Source organism: Cornus florida, unplaced genomic scaffold, assembly GCF_030987335.1.
Source record: "Cornus florida cultivar Cherokee Brave unplaced genomic scaffold, ASM3098733v1 CherokeeBrave_3.0.0_Hap2_Chr05, whole genome shotgun sequence".
NCBI lineage: Eukaryota > Viridiplantae > Streptophyta > Magnoliopsida > Cornales > Cornaceae > Cornus > Cornus florida.
In genome coordinates this window covers 21,658,275-21,680,641 of record NW_026775575.1, presented here as the reverse complement: position 1 = coordinate 21,680,641, position 22,367 = coordinate 21,658,275, and the positions used below count along the sequence as shown (strand labels likewise).

Below are 22,367 nucleotides of genomic sequence, written 5' to 3'. Positions count from 1 at the left end.
GGATAACTATAAAGGAATGGTTGACGCCTCTATGGGTGGTTCATATCTTAATAGGCATGAGGATGATATATGGCGTCTATATGAGAGCATGAGTGAGAATTCAATGCATCGATCCTTATCATCCAAAAATGATAGGAATCTAGGTGGACGGAAAAATGTTGGCTTGTATCAAGTTGACCATTCTAATGATATAGTCGTCGAAGTGAAGTCTTTATCCTAAAGGTTTGATCAACCAAAATTCAATGAATCAAGTGTCTTCCTCCCCTAGTCATACTCATCATACTTCCAATGAATCATGCATGACTTGTTCTAGTGTTTTACATTCTACTTCCAATTGTCCCCATGGATATGTGCAAAGTGAACACCATGAACAAGTGAATGGCGCTTTCGTCAACCAAGGGAATAATCCCTATGGCACTCATTATAATGCCAGGTGGAGGAACTATCCAAACTTCTCTTGGAAAAGCCAAGGGGAAGGCTCAAACCCTCCCCAAAGTGGTTTCCAAGGCAAGTACGTTCCGCCCCCAATGCAAAGCCAAGGTTTCCAAGGTTATTGATTATCTTACTAAGCACCACATGGAAACCAATTTTCAAACTCTCACTTTCTAGATCAATCTTCATATTGTCAAGGGAATTCAAGAAGTCCTGCATTTGAGGGGAAAGTCTTAACTGCTTTGGGTACTTTGGAGGCAAATACCCAATTACTTCATTCTTATTCCCAATCAATTGCAAAGCTAGAAACCCAAGTCAGGCAAATAGCTAGTACCTTGAGTGCTAGGGAAAAAGGAAAGTGCCTCTGAATCCACCACCTAAGCAACAGTTTATTGTGGAGACCAATTCCTCTTCGAAAGGTCATACAATTGAACATGTGAATGCGGTGACCACTTTGACAAGTGGAAGAATTGTTAATAATCAAATTGGTGTTCAAAATAAAGAGAGTGAACCGGTGTAACCAAAAGTTGACACCCATCCCGTCTCACATCATATTCCTCCTTCATTGCATGTGAAAGAACCTTTTGTTGAGAAAGATTTGAAAAATGATTGTGAAAAAGTTTTTGAGCCCAAGGCTCCGTTTCCAGATGCCTTAAAAGGATCCAATTCTCTTGAAAAACAATAAAGCAATGCAAATGAGATAATTGATGTGTTTAGGCAAGTGAAAATCAATCTTCCTCTCTTGGATGCAATTAGACAAATTATGGCTTATGCCAAATTTTTGAAAGATCTTTGCACTCTAAGAGGAAGAATAAGAGCCAAGCACCAAAAAGAGTTGTTTTGACCAAGTAAGTAAGCTCCATTTTACAACATAATACCCTCACAAAATTCAAATACCCCGGTTCAGCTGCTACTTATTGCATTATTGGTGATCATATCGTTAACCAGGCTCTTCTTGATTTAGGAGCAAGTGTGAACCTTCTTCCATAGTTAGTTTATGTTCAATTGGGCTTAGGAGATTTAAAACCGACGTCGGTAGTTTTGCAACTAGCCGACCGATCCATTAAAAAGCCCCGGGGTATTATTAAGAATGTGTTTATCAAAATTGATAAGTTCTTCTTCCCGGTTGATTTCGTTGTCATTGACACGGAACTGGTCCCAAATCCCAAGAGCCAAATTATAGTTATCTTTGGTCGTCCCTTCTCAGCAACCGCTAATGGAAACATTAATTGTAAGGCAGGGATATGGAAGATTTCATTTGGTCATATGAAGGTGAAGTTGAACATTTTCAATCCAACCCCCAATCTATGGACAAGCATAAAGAAGTATATGTTATTGAATAATTTTGTGCAAATGAATTTGCCAAAAACGAGTCTTTGCTTGATGTTAAAACTTCAATTGTTTTGCCTTCCAAAAGATTTTCAAAAGGAAGTGTTTTAAAGTCAAGTGTTAAAAGGGCAAGGAAGCCCAAAGATTTTGTTGATCAAGACCATCAATTCCACTTGAATCAAATCGAACAAGTTCCTTAGGGAATACTTTGTTAGGTGGGGTTCAAAGTTCTTTTCACCCCATTAAGGAGGGGATGGATACTAAGATCTTTGATCTGGGCTAAAAAAGCCCAACGTCTTGCTAGAGACGTTAAACACTAGTGGTTCATAGGGTTTTCAACCCTATTCCTCCCTCATTTATATTTTACTTTCTTTTCTTGCGTCGTCTAGACACAATCTATGTTTATATATGTTTGTTGAGACTTTGATAGGGAATGCATGCTCTTTAATCTTCAAATTAAGCATTTAGTACCTGTTCAATCGATCACAAGAAATATTCAATCGATCGAACATCATCTCTACATATTATCATCTCTTTGTTCCATCGTTCGAAGATCCTTTGCATATTTCAAGTCTCTGTGTATCGTTCAAACTTTCTCTCCGATTGTTCCAAGTTCCCTCGATCGATCCAGTTATCCCTTCGATCGATCTCAGTTATATACTTAAAATATTTTTGAATCTCTGCAAATATCACCTCTCTGTCTATCTTCGAAGTTGTCTGCAGGTTTTTAGTTCTTGGATCGATCGAGTTTCGATCAATTATTCTTCAATCGATCTAAGTTCTTCCATTGACTTTGACTTTTCAAATTCAAAATTTAAATTTAAAAAATATATATATATATATATTTTTCAAAAAATTCCAAAAAGATTTTTAATTTTCAAAATTAAAAAATTTTAAAAATACTTTGTCGTTTTGTAGGTTCGATCAATCTGACCACCTTCATGATCGATCCAGGTTCGATCGATCCATTGGACCATGTGATCGATTACACATGTCAGGACCAGTTTTTAAAAAATGACCCAAGGGTCATTTTGATCGTTCATTGCATCAATCTAAAGCCCTCTATCCCTCTCCCGACGCTTTTCTTCATCTTTCCCATCTCCGGCGAGACTCTGGCAACTCCAAAGCTCCATTTCCTCATCTCCGATCTCATCTCTCTTCTCTTTTCATCTCTCTTCTCGGATTTCGGTAAGTTTAAGTTTCCATTTTTAATTTTTGATGTTGATTCATGTTTTATTCTTGTTACCATGCTTAGATTCAAGCTTTCAATGATTGATTTTGTTTCCATTTTAGAATTGCAAGCATATGTATATTTATGGATATATAGATTTTGTTTCCAAATTTTGTTCGGGGGTTACGTGCCGTTTTAAGTGACCGTATTGCATTGTTGAGGTGTATTGGGGGTCACGAGCCTTCAAGTGACCATTAGGACGCGCCCCGTGTCTTCCACATCACGAACGTGTGACTTTTCATTTTTCAGTAAGCTTCGATCGATCACACCAGTGCCCTGATCAATCAGGGCACGATCAATCCAATGTATGACATGATCTGTCCAACTTGGATCAATCATATTTTTCTATGATCATTCGAACTTCACTGTTTTGCATAATTGATGCTCTTATACCCTCTCTTGTGTCCATGCTATTATATTTATGCCCAATACCTGTGTTTTCCACATTGGTTGCATTCCATACTTTTCATGTCTAGCATGTTTCACACCTTTTTTATCACTCACTGTCTATACTTGGCCTGCTTTACCACTTACATCGATAAGTTCATACGTTCTATTCTGTGTTGTCTATCTTGATATGACAAGCATGCTTCTATCTTTTGTGCATTCATTTCTGCATCTTATATATCATTTCCTGTTACTAACTATAATTGCAAGTGTCCTTTCTTTTTACAGGCCGTGACTAGGTTCAAGACCACGGCTAACCGGACCTATGACCGCCAAGTGAGGCAGATAATAGAGGAGCCTGAGGAGCCAGCTCCTGCACAGTCCAAGCATTCCTCCTCTTCTTCTTTCGCTTCTTCTTCATCATCTTAGAGTGGTGAGCCCACACCACCTACTTCACCTGCTCTAGTGCCACCACCGGCACAACCTGGCATTGCCTGAGACCGGGTGGCTCAGAGGTATGCGCGCCTTTCAATGGCGCATGAGTCTATTTTTGATGAGGAGTTCTTTGCACGGTCAATCACGACCAAGTGGTCATATAACGAGATTTACCGCTGCCATTTCTCTCCCATCTTGGCCCTAGTGACCAATTCAGTTTACCCGAGGCTTGTTCGGCTGTTCTACCAGAACCTAAGGGCCAGCTCCAAGTAACTTGGCCGAGTTGCGGACTACCATAGATGGGCATCTCATCCATATTATTGTCGAGACCTTAGCGACAGCTTCTCAGTGCCCACATGCCGATTTTATAGTGGCCTTCATTTGCAGACATGGCCACAGCTCTTCATAGCACCATCTCTACAAACACTTATATCACTTGGACCTACTTACCTGACAGCATGTGGTTCTTTGATTCGGTTTTATACCGAAACGTTTTTATGGTTGGGCACAAGATCTAGAGGCGGGTAGACTTTCTTGCAGCTTTATATGCCATCTTCACAGGGCATTGGTTCTCAGTTCTTACACTCTACTGGAGTGTCATAATGAAGCTATATACTAATTTTATCAACAAAAGTAACCCCAAGCAGCCCAAGTTCCTTCCCTATGCCTATTTGATTACACAGCTCCTCTGGAACCAGCACTATCCATTTGACCCAGAGGAGGACATTAAAACTGGGGCATGCCACTACAGGAAGAAGGACTAGAATATAAGCTACAATGCTCTTATCAAGAGTTTGGAGGTAGAGGCAGCCCAGGCGGTGAAGGATCTTGAGGCTGAAGAAGAGGCAGTAACAGCAACAGCAAAGGCATTAGCGGCAGAAAGAGCTCATATGGATATTGACCTGGAGCAGGAGCCTCCAGTAGGGTCCCCACATCACTTTCCAGAGCAGAACCATCATGCCCAGAGCCAGGACGAGCATCAGTATCCTGATGACTCCAGATTTCCACGTTAGGATGATCCAATCATTCCTGACGCTCAGGTTCAAACACCCAGCTTAGGGGAGCGTAACCAGACTTTGGAAGATGCAGTCATCTCCTTCGAGCAGATGTGACCACTCTCCATACAAACGTCATGACCACGCTGTAAGACATTTCTCGATATATCCAAGGTTCACGCCCTGCCAGACCGTCATCCTCTGCCTGACCTCTCACTCTCATTATCATATATACCTGTGTTCTTATACTCTGATACTTTGATATTGTTATTCCATTTTTGCGGCCAGTCTGTTGGCTCGATTACTGTGATGTACATTATACTATTTTTATTTTATTTTTATTCATGATATTTTGGATGTTTTGATATTCTATTGATATATCTGTTGATGATTGACTCCATTATCAGGTGCATCCCAATGACTTTAGTGAGAGAGTGTTGCCCATACTTTTTCTAGACCATCCTTACCCCTCTCTCTCTTTCATTTACTTTCCCATTTGCACTTGCATGCCCACTGTGCACCATTATTATCCCATTTGTTATTTGATGCGGTTTTATTCCAGTGATATCTTTTCAGAACCACAGTTAATCCCAAGTTTATGGGGGTTATACCACCCACTTCTGATACTTGTGTCCTGACCATTCATTGCTATAGCTACACTGGTATACTCTTTCTTCTTTCTTTTATTCTCTTTGCACATTGAGGACATTGTGCCATTTAAGTTTGGGGGTAATGTGTGTTCTTTGCATTCAATTCAAGATTTTGAGCATGACTTATGTATTTGAGGGATTTTCTATGATTGGTCCATGACTAGCTATGATTTTGATCTTTTGAGGACTATATTACTTAGAATTTAAAAATTGCTTGACTTGAGAGTCCAATACTCCTTGTATGCCTTGTGGATGCCATTTAGGAGTAAATTTTTCGAAAGATTGATATCATGCTTGTACTTGTGGTCCACATCATCTTGATTTTGTGATTGTTTTAAAATTCACTCTAGGATTCTACACTAGTACAGGCGCACACTAGTATTCATTTGTGGGGTACATGCTTTATTGATTATTGATTTGATTACATCCCAATTAAGCTAGTAGTGCATTGAAAGCTTTCATTCTTGATAAAGGTAGATAACAAACCCTTTTCACTAAGCAGCTAGGATTCTAGACTTATCAAGCACTGAATTTCTCACGCCGAAAGGTGGAAGGCCCAAACTCTAGGTTAATAACTTGATAAATAAAAATTAAAAAAATAAAGTAGTTGCAAAAGCAAATAAAAAAGTGAGGACTTCTCCCAAAAGGTGAGAAGTGGGAAATAATTAGATGGAGGTTGGAAATGATTCAAAGCTTACAGCGTCGTTGCCGGTCATTCAGAGCAAGTCGAGAGCTTAAATGGTGAAGTTTGGAAGAATTCAGGATCCAAAGCTCGAGCCCAAGTCTTGAGGCTCGAGCCCTGCAAGAAAGAGAAGAAAAATCAATAAGGCATTAAAGCTCGAGCCTTGCACCTCCAGAGCTCGAGCCTTACCTCCATGGTGCTCAAGCCTAGCCATAGGGTGCTTGAGCCTTAACCCTTAAGCTCAAGCATAAGGCGTCAAAATTTGAAGAGTTGATTTCTATGGAAGAACCAAGCTCCCAGGGCCTCGTTCCAGACCTCAAGGATCAAGCACCATTACCCAAAGCTCGAGCCTTGAGTACCTAAAGCTCAAGCCTGGTACCTAGTGCTCGAGCCCATAAAGCTTAGATCGAACAATGTTAAAAGAGATGAAGCCCAAAAATATTCTAACTGTTGAAGGAAAAGACACTTTAGAAAATAGTCAAAGAAATTTAGCTAAGTGTCAAGGTGAAGATTGAGCACTACTTCTTAAAGCTCGAGCAACAGCTTAATGAAGCTCGAGCCTGAACCTCAAAACTCGAGCACTGCTTCCTAAAGCTCAAGCCATCCATGACACATCAGATTATGTTACGGGATTATTCTCTTTACAAGTCATATCTCATTCCAGATGGGCCAGAAGACCTAAAAGCCCACCAAGCCTTTTTTTTCTTCTACAAAAGAAGGCATAGGCCTTAATAGACGAGGTCAATTTTTCTCATATTATTTAGAAAGCTGATACTGTGGTGGCGGCTTTTAAGGTTTCCATAACCTTAGAAGGTGAAGATCCTAAGAAGAAAAGAGTCGTCCATGACGATGGAGACGATTACAACACAGATGATATTCGGCATCATTATGAGTAGCTAATTCCTCTCTTAGGGCACTGATGTAACCCAATCTAGTACTATGGTTTGATTATTCTTAACTCTGTGATATTTTAATATATATTATGTTTTGATTATATGACTATGAACAATTGAGACAACTCAATTAGATTTAATACTTTAAATAGATTACAAATTGTTATTACATTGTCTTAGATATAACAGTTTGTTCTCTATTTTCAACCTATTCTTATTAGACGGTATCTGGCGAAGCCCAGCCGGACATAAGAATAGAAGTCATATAATGGTGTTCCCACGTTTTTATTAAAGAATGTTTTTATAGTCTATGCCTAGGAAAGATGGATTATTTACAAAAGTAGTTTAAATAGTTAAAGTAGTTAGAGTAGGTAGGTGGATAATCCATGATAACCATAGATAGGTTATAGTTAACTAAATTTTATAAAATATCTTTCTTTAAAACCCGAATTGAACAAATGTTATTGAGTTCAATTCATTTAAAATATAATTTGTTAAATCTCCAAAGTTGAAACAATTAACCATAGTATAACAATTGTGGTGAAGTCAAAGCCCTAAGATATTTCTTTCTCTGATTACTTTAGTTTAATTTTAAGTTTAATTTTAATTTGCAACCGTGACAACCAATTAAAAAATTCAACCAGTTAGATGTAAACTAATAGGAATTAATTAAAAGCATAACATAAATACTCATCTCCCTGTGAGTTTGACACCTTCTCTATAGTGCTATCCTACAAGGATTCGTTCTATTACAAGTGGTTATTTTATAAATTGATGATAACACACCACAACCAGCATGCCTCCTAGACTTTGATGTTTTGTAATTAATGGGGATTTATGTTGTAATTCTTGTCTTGACATCTTTTATATATATATATATATATATCTTGTTTCTACAATGATTTGTATAGTTTAATACTTCCAATTGATCATTTAATTCTATTCATATGTCTATGTATGCTAGAATAAATATTCATGTGTTTATCTCTAGCTTTTGTGACATTAATGCATGTTTATGTGTGTTGATATTATGAATCTAGTGATGGTCAAGGCATGATGCTTAAATAGATTACTCTTGTGGTTTGTTTGATGGTTCATACTTATTTCTTGATAGATTGTGCCACCTCCTTAGTTTAATTAGTTTAATTTTCATGTCACTAGCTTAGTCGTAATGTAATTGCCTTACTTTCTTAAATAGGTGGACAATCCATACTTGTTGTTTGATTTTCCATGCTTATGAATGCAAGTAGTATATTTCTCTAATTTAATGAGTGTGCATTAATTGTGAACTTATGAAAGGATTAATGACTTAATTTGATATGTTGTGCTATTCACTAGATTGGCTAGACAATGTATGCTTACTTGGCCATTCATGCTTGATATTTCAAGTAATGGCACACACTTTCATTTACAACACATAATCCCCCTAATCCATCAAATATTAAATGTCTAGGAAGGTAATACTTAGTGATGAACTCTATGACCCAAGACTCCTCTCTCATATTCTCTACACCTCATATTGCTTTAATTGTTTTACATTGCATTTGTTTAGTTTAAATCATAGTATAATTCAACCACCAACCATCTTTTGATCATTCGACCTACTAATCCAACATTGATTCCAAGAATACCATTCATTTCCCTTGGGACGATCCCTACTTACTCTAGCTACATTAATAATTAGTAGTGGTAGTAGCATTCTATAAATTCAAACTTGGTCACACTACAATTCACCACTTTTTCAACTAAGTGCTCGACACACATCAAAAAGTTTCTCGTTTTGGGTTTAAACTTTCGTGAGGGGTTTATTTTCACTTTTTATGGACCTTGGTACTTCCAGAATATTTTTCGGATTTTTATTTCATTTATTTTGAATTTTCGAATCCCGTTAGTCGTCAGTCTTGTTCAGGGCATATCTCCTCGCTCAGGACTCGATTTTCAACCCTGTTTATTCTGTTGATCTTAGAATTCCATTTTGAAACTTTTTTGTTCATGGACCATCTTCATTTGAGTGCGTCTTCACAGATTTCACTTTTTGGACCCGGACGGGGCTCATTTGGACTGTTCGGGACACCTTTTTGACCTATTTAGGGTTGGTGGATGAGAGAGAAAGTCATTTCACTTTTTCTTCCATGTAAAAGCAGACCCAGCAGCCATTGTAGAAGCTTGGAGGCTACCTCTTTCTCTCTCCTCTTTTCATCTATTTCCTCTTTGATTTACCTCTTCACAATTTAGACTTTTTTTATGTCCTCGACAACGCGGTGATTTCTATCTGATTGATTTTCAATTTGCAGCACTTTGACTTTTGGTTTGGGAGTTCAAGCTTGGATTTGGGTCTTGTCTCTTGAGAATTTCTTGCTCTCCTTGTTGTCCCCGTCAAAACCTCGAAGTTTCATCGCATTTTGTGGAGTTTGATTTTGTGAGATTTGAGATTCTGATCTCAAAGTGAGGTAGGGGGTGTTTCATGTTTATAATCTTAGTGTTTTACATGTTTTTGAGGTTTATATAACTTGTATGCTTGTTTAAAGTTTAGATCTAGAAATGATTTTTATTTTAATTAAATGATGATTTAATTTCATAGGTAAAGCATGTTTAGATTTAATTAAGAATATGATATTTGGAGAGCCTATGACTCGTAGTTCATCATATATTATTTTTTGAAATTTTTGAATAATTTTTGAAATCTAGAAATTTTAAATTAATTAAGTTAATTAAAAATTAATTAAGTGTTCTAGTGGCTTAATTAGACTTTCGATTTGATATTTGAGTTATTCATGGTATGTTACTTATTATGTGTTAATTTCATGTAATTTGGTGATATTTTGCTATCTAGAGAAATTAATTAATTTTTATTTAATTAGTTTTCATTTAATGAAATTATGATTTATTTGCACCTTTGATGTTTTCAAAGCCTATTATGTTACATGCCATGGTAGTTGAGGACCTAGGATATGTCTTGTGTATTTCCACAATTTAATTATGTATGATATTTGATTTTGTGCATTTAGTATATGTGTATATGCTTGTTGTGCACAACTTGTTGATTTTGGAAACTTGGGATGTCGTAAGAATGACCATGGCTAGGGCACGGCTCTAGTACGGGGGACAAAAGGAGCCCTCTATCTTATATTTTGTACTTAGGAGCAAGCACTCACGGGCTAGTAACCCAAATGATGCTTGGTGTCGGTTCTATTCTGGCGTGATGTCCAAGTCTCCACTTGTTTGATTTCGTATATCAATTCCAAGTTGCTTACTTTGTGAATTTATATTTTTTTATTTGGCATTTGATGTTTCAATGTTGTTTAATTGTTTATTTATTGTGATTTATGATGTGGATGTTCTAATGTAGCTTAGGATGATCCCTTAGTCTCACCATAGACATAGACGTTAGGTGGCATAAACCACATGGATTGATTTATATCAACTTATAAAGACTTGCAAAACTTTAGGTTATACACATGTTCATTTCCTACGAGTAACTTGTTTACTCACCCTCGTTGCTTGGGACATTTTTCAGGTAAGGAATCATGTTTTAGGGATGCACAACATCATTGAACTTGCTTGTGGCTTGATGAGTTTGGCGTATTTCCTTACATGCACTTACTAGCATGAATTTTGCTTTATTTTGGGTTAAATATGTCAAAACTTGTAGTTTCTATTTGTGATATGTAATAAGTACCTAAATGCATCCTTTGAGACCTATTTGACATGTATGTGATGAGACCAAGGGCCAAGAACCTCATGTTTTACTTTTATGCTATTTGACATTATGCTTAAAAATGAAAAAAATTGAAAAATACGAAACTTTAGCATATGAATTTCAATTTGGATGGTGGGAATTGTGTTTGATCACTTTTCCTAATACTCTTTTATTATATGTGACATGTGGCCAAAGGACAAACGGTTCTTTGAATGCATCTATGATGATTGACTTCAAAATTTGCTTAAAAAGGTCATTTTTCATGATTTTGGGATTTAGACATATCATATTTTGCATATGGTGTATTTTGAGATCATGGAGCATTGGGACATATTTTATTATATATATTACATTTGCGAGAATGTTTACTTTGCACAAAATGTCATGGTTACATGTTATGTTTGATGGTAGGCTTTAAACTTTCCATTTTAAGGCATTTTTGAGGTTTAATAGGAGGTCGGATTTTGCATTGGGCATATTTGGGGGTCACGGACCATTCCCGCATGTTTTAAAACACTTATTACACTTGCGTGCACAATCATTTTAGCACACAATTTCATATTTAGTCATTTGAACACTTGAAGCAAACTTGCATTTTGACATTTTTCTTCAAAACTGATCTCAGGGGTATTTTAGGCATTTCAGGTCAAAAATAATTTTTTCTTTCAACATGGTTAGCTTGGAAAAATTGTTTTAAGGGGAGTTTCTTCTTTGTATTTTTCCAAAAAAGGTCGTTTCTGGGTCCAAAATCCTATTTCAAAATCTGATTTTCTGTGCAAAAGTAGCAGGGCAGCAGCACCAAGGCGCCGCGCGCGTGCATGCGGGCGCTGAGCCGCCCCCCTTCGGCCACCATGATGCCCTTTTTCATCGGGCCTTTTCTCCAGCGTCCAGACTCCGAATTGGGTAAACATTTTTTTTAACTTCGCTAATTTTTCGCCGTCTATCCAATGGTGTGCTCAGTAGCACCCATAACTTTCTGAAAATTACGATTTTGGTTCTAGGGCTAAACTTGTCCGGTTTTAAAATTTTGCTTCCGCATTTTGTTCTCTTTTAAGTTCCGTGGCTTCTTGGTAAGCCATGTTTGTGTTTTAGGAATGACATACATCTCTTGAGACTTTATTTGAATATGAAAAACCATTTTGCCCTTGGGGGCATATTTGGTCTATTTTCACCATTTTACTTCCGCATTTATTTTCTTTTCACCGACTTTGTGTTTTGCTTTCGTTTCTGCATTCTGGATCCATTATCGGATCAATTTTCGGGTCACATTGAATTATCCAGATTTGTGAAAATTCGAAACGTCACAAAAAAGGTCTTCAAAAGGGAGAACATTCCATTGGTGGATAGATTTAAGACTTTTTCAAGTCTTTATGTGAGTATTTTAACTAGGGCTGCAACTCGGGCGAGTTGGGCAAGTTGGAGGTCTAGCTTGAGCCCAACCCGAACCCGACATATAAAAATGTTTAACCCAAGCCAAGCATAACCCTACCTTCAACCTTAACTACTCAACCCGAGTCCAACCCATCTTCTAGTTTTTAACTCAGGCTTAGATTTCTAGTTCGAAAATCGGGTTAATTCGGGTTACCCATATGGCCAATTTGATTAAATTACTCTTAAAAAAAAAAAAACTTATTATAAATTTTAAATAAATTAATATCAAAGTTTATAAAAGTAATTTTACTAAATGCTAATATACAATAAATTAAAATTTAACAAAGGAAGTTGAAAAGAAAAAGGTGATCATAATTTGAAAAGTATATATAATGCATTTAAAGTTAAAAATATATATATAAATAATATTATAATTCGAGTTCAGGTTTGCTCGAGTTGCTAGCACGTCAATCCAAGCTCAACCCTAATTAAATTCGGGTTTAGATTTTTCAACCCAGGCCTGACCCTAATTATAAAAATAATTACCCAAACCTGTGAAAAATCGGGCTGGGCTCAGGCTGCCTAACCCAAGTTGCACCCCTAATTCTAACTCTTATATGTGAATTTTCATCTTCGTCTTGCATGAAAATGGATTATGCACTTGAATCAAAATCATGGTATGAAATCCACCCCCCCCCCCCCCCCCCCCTCCTCTGTTTTTCCTAAAACTCCATTTCCCTAACAATGATATCAAGAGCTTGATTTGATTCGCGTAGAGAGAAATTTTTTGGAAAAAAAACATTATCTATAAATTAATTTTTACTCCACTTAAAGAAATTAATTGCACTCCAACGAATAGTAAATAACTACTATATCAATGTTGCAATTTGCCCTCTATGCATAATTAGCTATCGGATAATTAAAGTCATCAATCCAACCACTTAATTAATATATTTATTTTAATTCCTTGATTATTTCCAGTTCGATCACAATATAACATTTGTTTGACAAAAATAATAATTTAGTAAATAAATATAAAGAAAACTATTTTGTCAAAAATATACGAAGGCCTTTGAATTTACTATGTGATTAACCATAATTAATACAAAATAAATACAAATAGCATCGATATAAATATTGGGAATATAATCCTCCAACTATTAATTAAATAATCACCCAAAGAGCATGTATAAGAATCCCAAAGGTTCTGCTGAACAAATCAAAATAATTATTAATTAAAATTAGAGTTTATACTTCTATCATGCTTGAGAGTCAAATGTCATGACAATAATATGAAGCAATCGTATACGACGACTCTCACAATATATCTCAACCTATCGCAAATCTAATTCGCATCTTGATTAATATAAGAGCTCATCATTTCTTACCGATTATGAACCATTTATGATTGCCATTTATAAACTTGTATATGACCGCCATCACATACATATAAATCTCTCGTGAAATCAAGTGGACAACATCAATTTCATAATGAATGTAAACATAATACATTGCATTTACCAATTGTATAAATTATAAATATCATTTTAGATAAGTAAGGAACATATGTCTCTACAATTCAAATAGCATTCGATACGCCGGCACATACAAATACCAACAAAATTAATTGCACTCCAATCGAAAAGTAGTTGACCACTAATTCAATGTTACAATTTGACCCCTCAATGCATAATTAGCTATTGGATGATTAAAGTCATCAATCCGACCATTAATTAATATATTCATTTTGGTTCATTGATTATTTCGGGTTCGATTACAATAAAACATTTGTTTAACAAAAATAATAATTTTGTAAATAAATACATAGAAAAACTATTTTTGTCCAAAACACATTATGCCTTCGAATTTACTTTGTGATAACCATAATCAATACAAAATAAATATAAGTAGCACCGACATAAATATTATATAACTTTCTAAGTATTAATTAACTAATTATCCAAAGTACCGATCAAAGGATCCCAAAGGTTCCGCGATCAAATTAAAGTAATTATTAACTAATAAATGAGCATATACTTCTCTCATACTTGAGAGTCAAATGTCATGACAATAATAGGGAGCAATTGTATACGACAACTCTCACAATATATCTCAATTTATCGCGAATTTGGTTCATATCTTAGTTAAGATAAGAGTTTATCCTTAATTACCGACTTTGAAACATTTATGATTGATAATTATATACTTGTATTGAACGTCATCACATACATATAAATCTCATGTGCAGTCAAGTGGACAACATCAATTCCATAATAAATCAAAACATAATACATTGCATTCACTAATTGTATAAAGTATAAATACAATTTCAGATAAATAAGGTACATGTCTCTACAATATAAATAGAATTTCTATGCCAGGGCATACAAATATCAATATCTGGGACGCTCATTAAATATTATTTTTATTGTTATTAGTTATGGGTCAGTGACCCTTACTTTTCAAAGAGAGGTTAGGATTCAAGTCTCAATGAAGGCATGTGTATGTGAGTACCAACTACGAAGAAATAAATAAATAAATAAAAATTTACTTCTGCTATTACATTATTTTATTCTCTATGGGCTATGTACCCAACATCGAGGATATACAAAACGACTACAAAAGATTAATTTGCAGAAAAATTTCATCCAAAACTAATTGATGCAACATTTCCTTCTCTGTGAAGTTCCTAAAGAATGACCCTTGAGAGTCAACACAACTAAATATGCATTTACATATATGTAAAGAAGGGAAGACAACATAACCAAAGCACACCATACATACATATATACGGAGCATAAGTTTGCAGACACGATGCAAGGTGAACAAGCATGCCAGTATAACACTAACGTATAGTTGATATACTATTGTTCAAATTCTAAACAATATTATTAAAGACCTATAACTACATGGATTCACCAAAATACCAAGAATGAGTCATCACAAATTCAACAAAGACTCCTAAGAGATAATACATTTACTTCTCGGCCTTTTCGGAAAGAAAAAATATAAAAAATAAAAACTTCATATAGTAACCTGACAAAGAAAATGTAGTGATTTGATTTAGTATTGGAATCAATGCAAGGTGATCGGCTTGTGTCTTGAATCTTCATTGTTTTTGTCAGTAACGTTTCTATATGACAGGAAGATTTATGTGCTGATATAGTTGGCACTAGGTGACTCCTGAGTCTTGGCTCTATTGTCAACTCTTTAACTGTGTGTACGTTATAGGCATTAATTCCAGTAAAAGAGTACATGTTAATATGCTGGAGAGGCAAGAAATATAATTAGCAAAAGTCTATTTCCTGATAAAACTACTCAGCATTATCATGTGATTTAACAACATATATTCCATCACTTTTGGCAATTTGTTTAAAATAAATACGTGACTATATATATACACACATATACATAGAAAACCCAATTTGCATTCAACAGCAAGAGAAGCAGCCCAGACGAATTGAGCATAACTAAGGACCAGTTGCCTTTGATATCCACAAGGACAGAAATAGCTAAATATGCCACGGACAGCATCCAAATTTTTTTTTTTTTCTAGTTAGTACTCACACAGACATATCTCTTCTGAGACTTGAACCCCTGACTTTCCTTCGGGAAGTAAGAAGCCATACAACATCCAAATTTGATCAAACCCTAGTCTTAAATTTTAATTAAATCAAATATATACACATAAATAATCTGTACTTTACTATAATTACTTTGCCAAAGAGGAACTCGAATGAGAGAGAGGACCTTTACAACCTCCAAATGACTGGTTCGAGGTTCAATTTTACAAATTCGACAAAATAAAGCGAGAGTCACATTTTCTTTTTCTTATTTTCTGAACGCAGAATCTCATTTTTTACCAGGTATATAATCCATAATTTTGTACAGAGGAGTTACTGAGAGAGAGAGAGAGAGAGAGAGATTCGGAAGAGGTGCTTAAATGACAAGGTGTCAGTAATTTGGCCCAGAAGTACCATGGTCATCCAGAATGAGTTTGACTCCATTGTTCTTGAGGGAATTGACAATGGCCCAGATCTTGGTGCTGTTTTTGAAGCCTTTCTTCTCAACCTCCTTGTTTACATCAACATGGATCCCTCTTCCCTGTCCCTGTTCAAGACCCTCCACCTTGAGTCGCATTGCCAGCACCTCTCCAACAACTGTTGCCGCCTTGGCATTGCAAGACCGACCGCACTCGAGTGTGCCTTTTATTGCATGTTCAACAGTTGAAGCCGTTGCAACAATCCGTCCATTGTTCCTGTCTACTACATTCGCTGTGATGTATTTTAATGATATGAACAACCTTAGCACATACCTCTTCAACACTGTCATCTCTGAAAATCTAAAGTTTTGTTACACTGCAAAAATAATCAGATTCAAAATTCTAGGGTTTCTAAAAGGTTAAGAAAACAAAATGAACACGTCTCGAGAAAACAAAACAAAAAAAAGGTAGAAGGACACGCCTCCACCCCATTCTTATTAAGCCGCTAACATCATAAAAATAGAAATCCTTAGCTTTTCTATAAAATTCTTAAATTATTCCAAAAGTTTTTAACAAAGGAATAAGAAGCCGCATCTATCCTGTATGGTTAAACAACTGTCAACAACATGATAAATGCATTGCTTTCTCACTCAGCAAAAGATATATTTATATAATATTCCTCCTTGTATTTAAGTTTCTTGCTGAAATCTGTTGTTACGACTGGCCTCTATTAATTTTTTTTTTTAACTACAATTGCTTCATTAAATCCCAGAAAATAACGCTAATTCAGATCAGTCAAAATTAAAATGAAAAAGAATTTTTTACATTAACTTCCAACCAAACCGGAAGATAATATTTTCAGATCCCTCTCCCATCAGTTGTATCCGCAACATCCATGGGTATAACCATAGTTTCAGTAATCATCCATCCATATATGTGGTCATCTGCATAAAATTAGAACAGGAACTTGTAGCAAGAAAAGTGATATCAAGAAAACACTTCTTGAGAAGCACGTCAGCTACCCATCTGAACAGCATTAACCAGTGCCATATTATTAACCATGTAGCTAGATTTAGGATTCCATTTAGGTCAGCTTTCATTAGAAAATAAGCACTTGACTGAGAGCTGGCCAAATTAAATAGATCTATGAAAGCTAATGCCAACTAGTTGAAATTAAGGGCTATTCACTAGAGTACAATTCACAAAGAAGGTACTTATCAAAAAAGAAAAAGAATTCATAGAGAAGGTAAACTTGGATGTGTTACTTCCACATTGTATTGACAATGTGTTTTTTCATGTTCCGTACATAAAGGATAATCCGTTTTAGAACCCTGCTTGTCCAGGGGCTTTCGTACAAGTATATTCCCTATTATATAGTCGCAGGACTAATGATTGGAGTACAGATTTAAAGACAAATAAAGCCTACTTTGTTATTTATTACACCTTGTGAGGGTGATACCCATTAAACTTCTCCACCCTTCATCCTAAAATCCTAAACTTCCTCAACGGAAGAAGAGATTGAGAAGCACACCTAGCTCCCAAAAAATCATTCACAAGAGAGGGGCAGTAGCAACAGAATGAGAGAAGATAATTAAGGAGAAAGAATTTTATAATTAGGTTAACCAGATTCTCAAACAAATCCACTAGCTACCTTTAGATTCAGAGTTATGTAAACTCTCCTCCACTCAACCTCTTGTTGCTGTCAGCCAACAGATCCACTCCTCATGTGATTCACTTCTCGTGAATCACCTTTAGCTCATTGATCTCCATGACTAGTGACATACTAACATTTGATCTTCATGTTCTTTGTGAAGATGAAATTCGGTGTTGATTCCGCCATATAGCACCAGTATTGTGATGATCCAATGGCAGAACCAGGAATTTATTTTAGGGAAGCATATTGAACATTTTAAAAAATAAATACATAAATAAATCCCAACTAAAAATGCGGCAAGACAAGAAGCTGAAAACTAGAACCGTAGTAATTCCAAAATAAAAAATAAAAAAAATAAAGTCTGTAAAAAAAAATTAAAAACATAAAATATGGACATTAAAGATCAGTTTAGCAACAATTTCTAGTTAGCATTTTCAGTTTCATATGAAGCAAAAACATTAGTGTTTTTGTTGTGATTTATTTTGAAGCAAACACATATTTAATAAACATGTTGCACAAGCACAATGTTTCATAAAAAAAATGTTTGAATGATTTTTTTTTTTTTTAAATGGTATTTACATTAATATTTAGTAATTCAAAAAATATATATATGCTGTAAAAAAATTCCGAAACATAAAATATGGACATTAAAAGTCCTCTTGGCAACAATTTCTAGTTAGCATTTTCAATTTCACATGAAGGAAAAGCAGTAGTGTTTTTGTTGTGTGATTTATTTTGAAGCAAACACGCAGTTAATAAATCTGTTGCCCAACGATTCATAAAAAAAATGTTAGAATCATTTTTAAAGAATGGTATTTACATTATATTGCTTTTTTCAAAAGTCATCGTCACAGTTGTTCAGCTAAAATAGCAAAAACAAGTGAAAATGACTTCTTTTTTCTTTCAGACTTGGGTCTTCTTCTAAAACAAATACAATATTTTGAAATAAAAAACATGTTTTGGCGACTTGTATATATTTTTTTATCAATTTGGTAATAAAAAATAAATAAAAAAGAAAAAAAAAAGGAAAATTAATGATAGGACTTTAAAGGGAAAAATTAGGGTTCTATTGTAGAAGAGGAATGCAACTTTTTTTAAAAAAAAATAATAATAATAATAATGAAGAAGAAGAGTAATAAGGAAAAGAAAGAAAGAATTACAGAGATTTTTGTAAAAGGATAATTTTAGGGGGCATTTTGTGAACTTTTAAAAATTACATGCATCACTCAATGGAAGCATTGTATGACGATCAACGCTAAATACACACCCACCAGGAGACCAGGACTGACATGATAAACTACTTCACTTGTTCAATGGCAATATAATAAGTTGACTATAGCATCTGCCAAATGCATAAAATGTTCAAACAGGTTTGTATTAAATTGAAGTTGCTTCGAGATACTCACAAAAATTGCAAAACCATCCCAAATTTCTGAGGATGATGCATATATGTGTTTATTAATTTCTATTGTGTAGACATGGGCTTAAAATGGTTTTTGCTTGATCAGTATATGCCTAATTTAAGCTAGTGTAGTTAGTTGGGCATACAAGCAAATGCAGCCAGTTTTGAACCATCCAGGGAACACTAAATGTTGCATGAAGGTTGATGGATTTAAAATGAAGTGATGTTAACATAGATTGATTTGAAATGAAGTGATGTTCTTATTTAAGAATTATTAATTTGAAATAATATCATTAAGGGAGTTATTTGAAATGTATCTGATGAAGGATTCTAATCGGATATGTCTTTCCTACCTATGTTCTCTATCTCATCTCTTCCTATCCAATTCAAATAGCTGATCCTTCTGCATCTTGTCTTATTGAACCCAATACCCTCCTTCTAAATCTAGCAATTCGAGCACAAGGTAAGAAATAAAATAATTTTTATATATGTGACTAATGATCATAGGTGGATATTATTCAAGTCTAAAAATGGTAGTTACAAAAAAAAAAAAAAAAAAAAAAAAAAAAAAAAAAAAAACAAACATAGCAATCATATCCAATAGTGATTATACATGGTGTGGATAATTTTCTTGTTCTGTGTGCAAGAGAACATTTCTGTGTGTGTGTGTGTATATATATATATATATAAAATAACATTCCTAACATATGTAACATACATTTAGTAATAAGTTCATAGAAATATCTAAGGGAATGAAGTTCAATCTACAATATGTGACATTTGTATTCATCTACATTAACACCAATATCATCACAACAACAGGCCAACAAAAGCAATAAACAAAAGAGGGATAAACAGAAATTAGACAGGGAAACAACAACAAAAAAATTGGTACCTTTGAAGTTTAGACTAGTTCGTGTCTGCCGGAAGAAGCTATAGCTCGCTGGAGTGGGCTACTATATTCCAGAATTAGAAGCAGACTTAGCCACCAGCATTCAGCACTCAAGCGCGAAGCCAATCGCAACTGAGAGAGAATATTATTATGTAAGACAGAGACCTGGACGGAGCTCGTTGGATGTTCCTCAAGCTTGTCGGTCGGAGGTTGCCAACCCTCGCCAGAGGTCGTCGAAGTAAACCGCCACACTGAGAGAGAGAGAGTATGAAATAGAGAGAAGTTACTCCATGCCCTAGTCTGAAGTTTTCATTTCGCATTTTCACTGCGATTTTTATTTTATTTTATTTTAATACGAGTAAAAAAAAGTTGTAAGTGGGCTTAAAAATATGGGCCTAATGCTTTAAATAGCCGAAACAAACCCATAAAACCATTTACAGCCCAACATACTTCTATAAAAATACAAGGGTTGCCCCTCATAGGTTTGATCCAATATCACCTTCAAATATCTTTCGAAAATTATTATCACTCATATAAGGGTGGCAATTAGGTGGGTTTGAGCGAGTTTTGAGCTAATCATGAATGGGCAAGATAGCAATAGGTCACTAGCCCATTATCAACCCATTATGGTGGGTTAAAATGGGTTGGGTGTTAAATGGGCTGAGCCAAACTCACACCCAATCCAATTACCCAAATGTTTTCAGAAACAAATTGTCAAATATTTTTAATTGTTGAATATTAAAAAATAAAAAAATTGTTCTTGTAACAGTTTTATATTAATATCCTGGTCTCTAGTGTTACAAATTTTATTTGTTTTTGAAAAGTCAGATACAACTTATTACTCTGCTAGTATTATTAATAATATATATAGAGAGAGAGAAGAATTTTAATTGTTACAAACATGGTTTTAATTTTAATTTTTTTTACACAATAAAATAGAAATTGAGGTTAGTAGTGCATACATATATAAAAGTTGAGGTAACATTGTGGTAGAGAGCGATACCACGGCCCAGAAAAAAATATATATATATATATATATATATATATATATATATATATATATATATAGGGGGTATGGCACCATCTTCTTATATAATTAACTCCCAACCCAATTACAATGACAAGATCTCTGAGCGATGGCAGTGAGCAATATTTGCAATAATTCTATACTTTAGGAATGGACAAAAGTTATGTAGTAATAATAATGAAAGGGTAGTTTACACAAACTTTCCCGATTTGTTCTAATTATAGGGACCTCTCCTCTTGTTTGAGAAATTACTCGAACCTTCCCTAAGTTTGAAAATATCCTACACGGACTTCATTATGTATGACGAACCGTTAAATACACTAACGAACCTTGCTAATTTACTGAAATGCCCTTAATTTTCTATGGTAAATTCCTGAAGTACATAATATATATATATATATATAGAGAGAGAGAGAGAGAGAGAGAAACCAAAAAAAAAAAAAATTTAAATCTTAAAACTATTTGGGGCCTGCACCACCAACCACCATGGGTGCCACCACGGCCACCACCACCAACATCTATGTTTTCCTCCATCCTTGTGTGTGTGTGTGTATATATACTTGTAATGCGATATATTAACGACCTCTCCTTTACACCTGTTCGATTAAGAAGCTTTAGAGATAAAAGGAGAAAATAAAGTTTCCTTACTCTAAAAAAAGAAAAAGAAAAAAAGAAAATATAAAACCAATAACGCTATTTTTTCACCCTCTCCCGTCTCTTCATCTCATTGTGTGATAACTGAGAAGGAAAAAAATAGTATCAGAGATTAAGTATTTGGATAAAAATAAAAATGTAAAAAATTATTAAAAAAAGGATCAAACCCAATCGCAAATGTAACCAAAAACTGGAATTGGGTTTTTCATGACCAGGTTCCGTCACACAGATAAAACCCAATTGCAATTTTGATTTCCAAAATAAAAACCAAATCACACAGATCAAACCCAATTGCAAATGTCATACCCATAAATCCAATTGTTCGCATGTGACGACCTTGGTTTTTAAGCCAGTGCGTTCTGTGATGAACCAAAGATTGACCCGATAACGGATCTAAATGCGGAAGCGAAAACAGAAAACAAGACTCTAAGAAGTCAAAGTAACCTTCCTTGAGGTCGTGAAACTCAATGAGAACTGATGCGGAAGTAGCAGATCGAAAATATGACGAATAAGCCCCCAGGGGCAAAATGGTCTTTTTACATGTAAATGACATCCCTAGAATGTATATCATTCCCAAAACACATCCGTGACTTCCCATGAAGTCACGAAACTCAAAAGAAAGTAGTGGAAGCGAATTACAAGAAAACCGGA

At 35.0% G+C, this 22,367-nt stretch overlaps 1 protein-coding gene across 3 annotated transcripts; it reads right to left on the bottom strand.

Moving 5' to 3' along the window:
• Nucleotides 1–15,787: 15,787 nt before the first annotated feature.
• On the bottom strand, nucleotides 15,788–20,354 carry LOC132306182 (uncharacterized). 3 transcript variants are annotated; one of them, XM_059803469.1, is made up of 3 exons: nucleotides 20,039–20,354; nucleotides 17,739–17,891; nucleotides 15,788–16,463 (listed from the first exon to the last, which is right to left on the bottom strand). In XM_059803469.1, the coding sequence occupies exon 3, from the start codon at nucleotides 16,435–16,437 to the stop codon at nucleotides 16,060–16,062; it is 378 nt and encodes a 125-aa protein (XP_059659452.1). In that variant the 5' UTR covers nucleotides 16,438–16,463; nucleotides 17,739–17,891; nucleotides 20,039–20,354; the 3' UTR covers nucleotides 15,788–16,059. The 3 variants fall into 3 exon arrangements, with proteins under 3 accessions (XP_059659452.1, XP_059659450.1, XP_059659449.1); XM_059803467.1 differs by lacking the exon at nucleotides 17,739–17,891 and adding an exon at nucleotides 16,913–17,031; XM_059803466.1 differs by lacking the exon at nucleotides 17,739–17,891.
• Nucleotides 20,355–22,367: the final 2,013 nt, after the last annotated feature.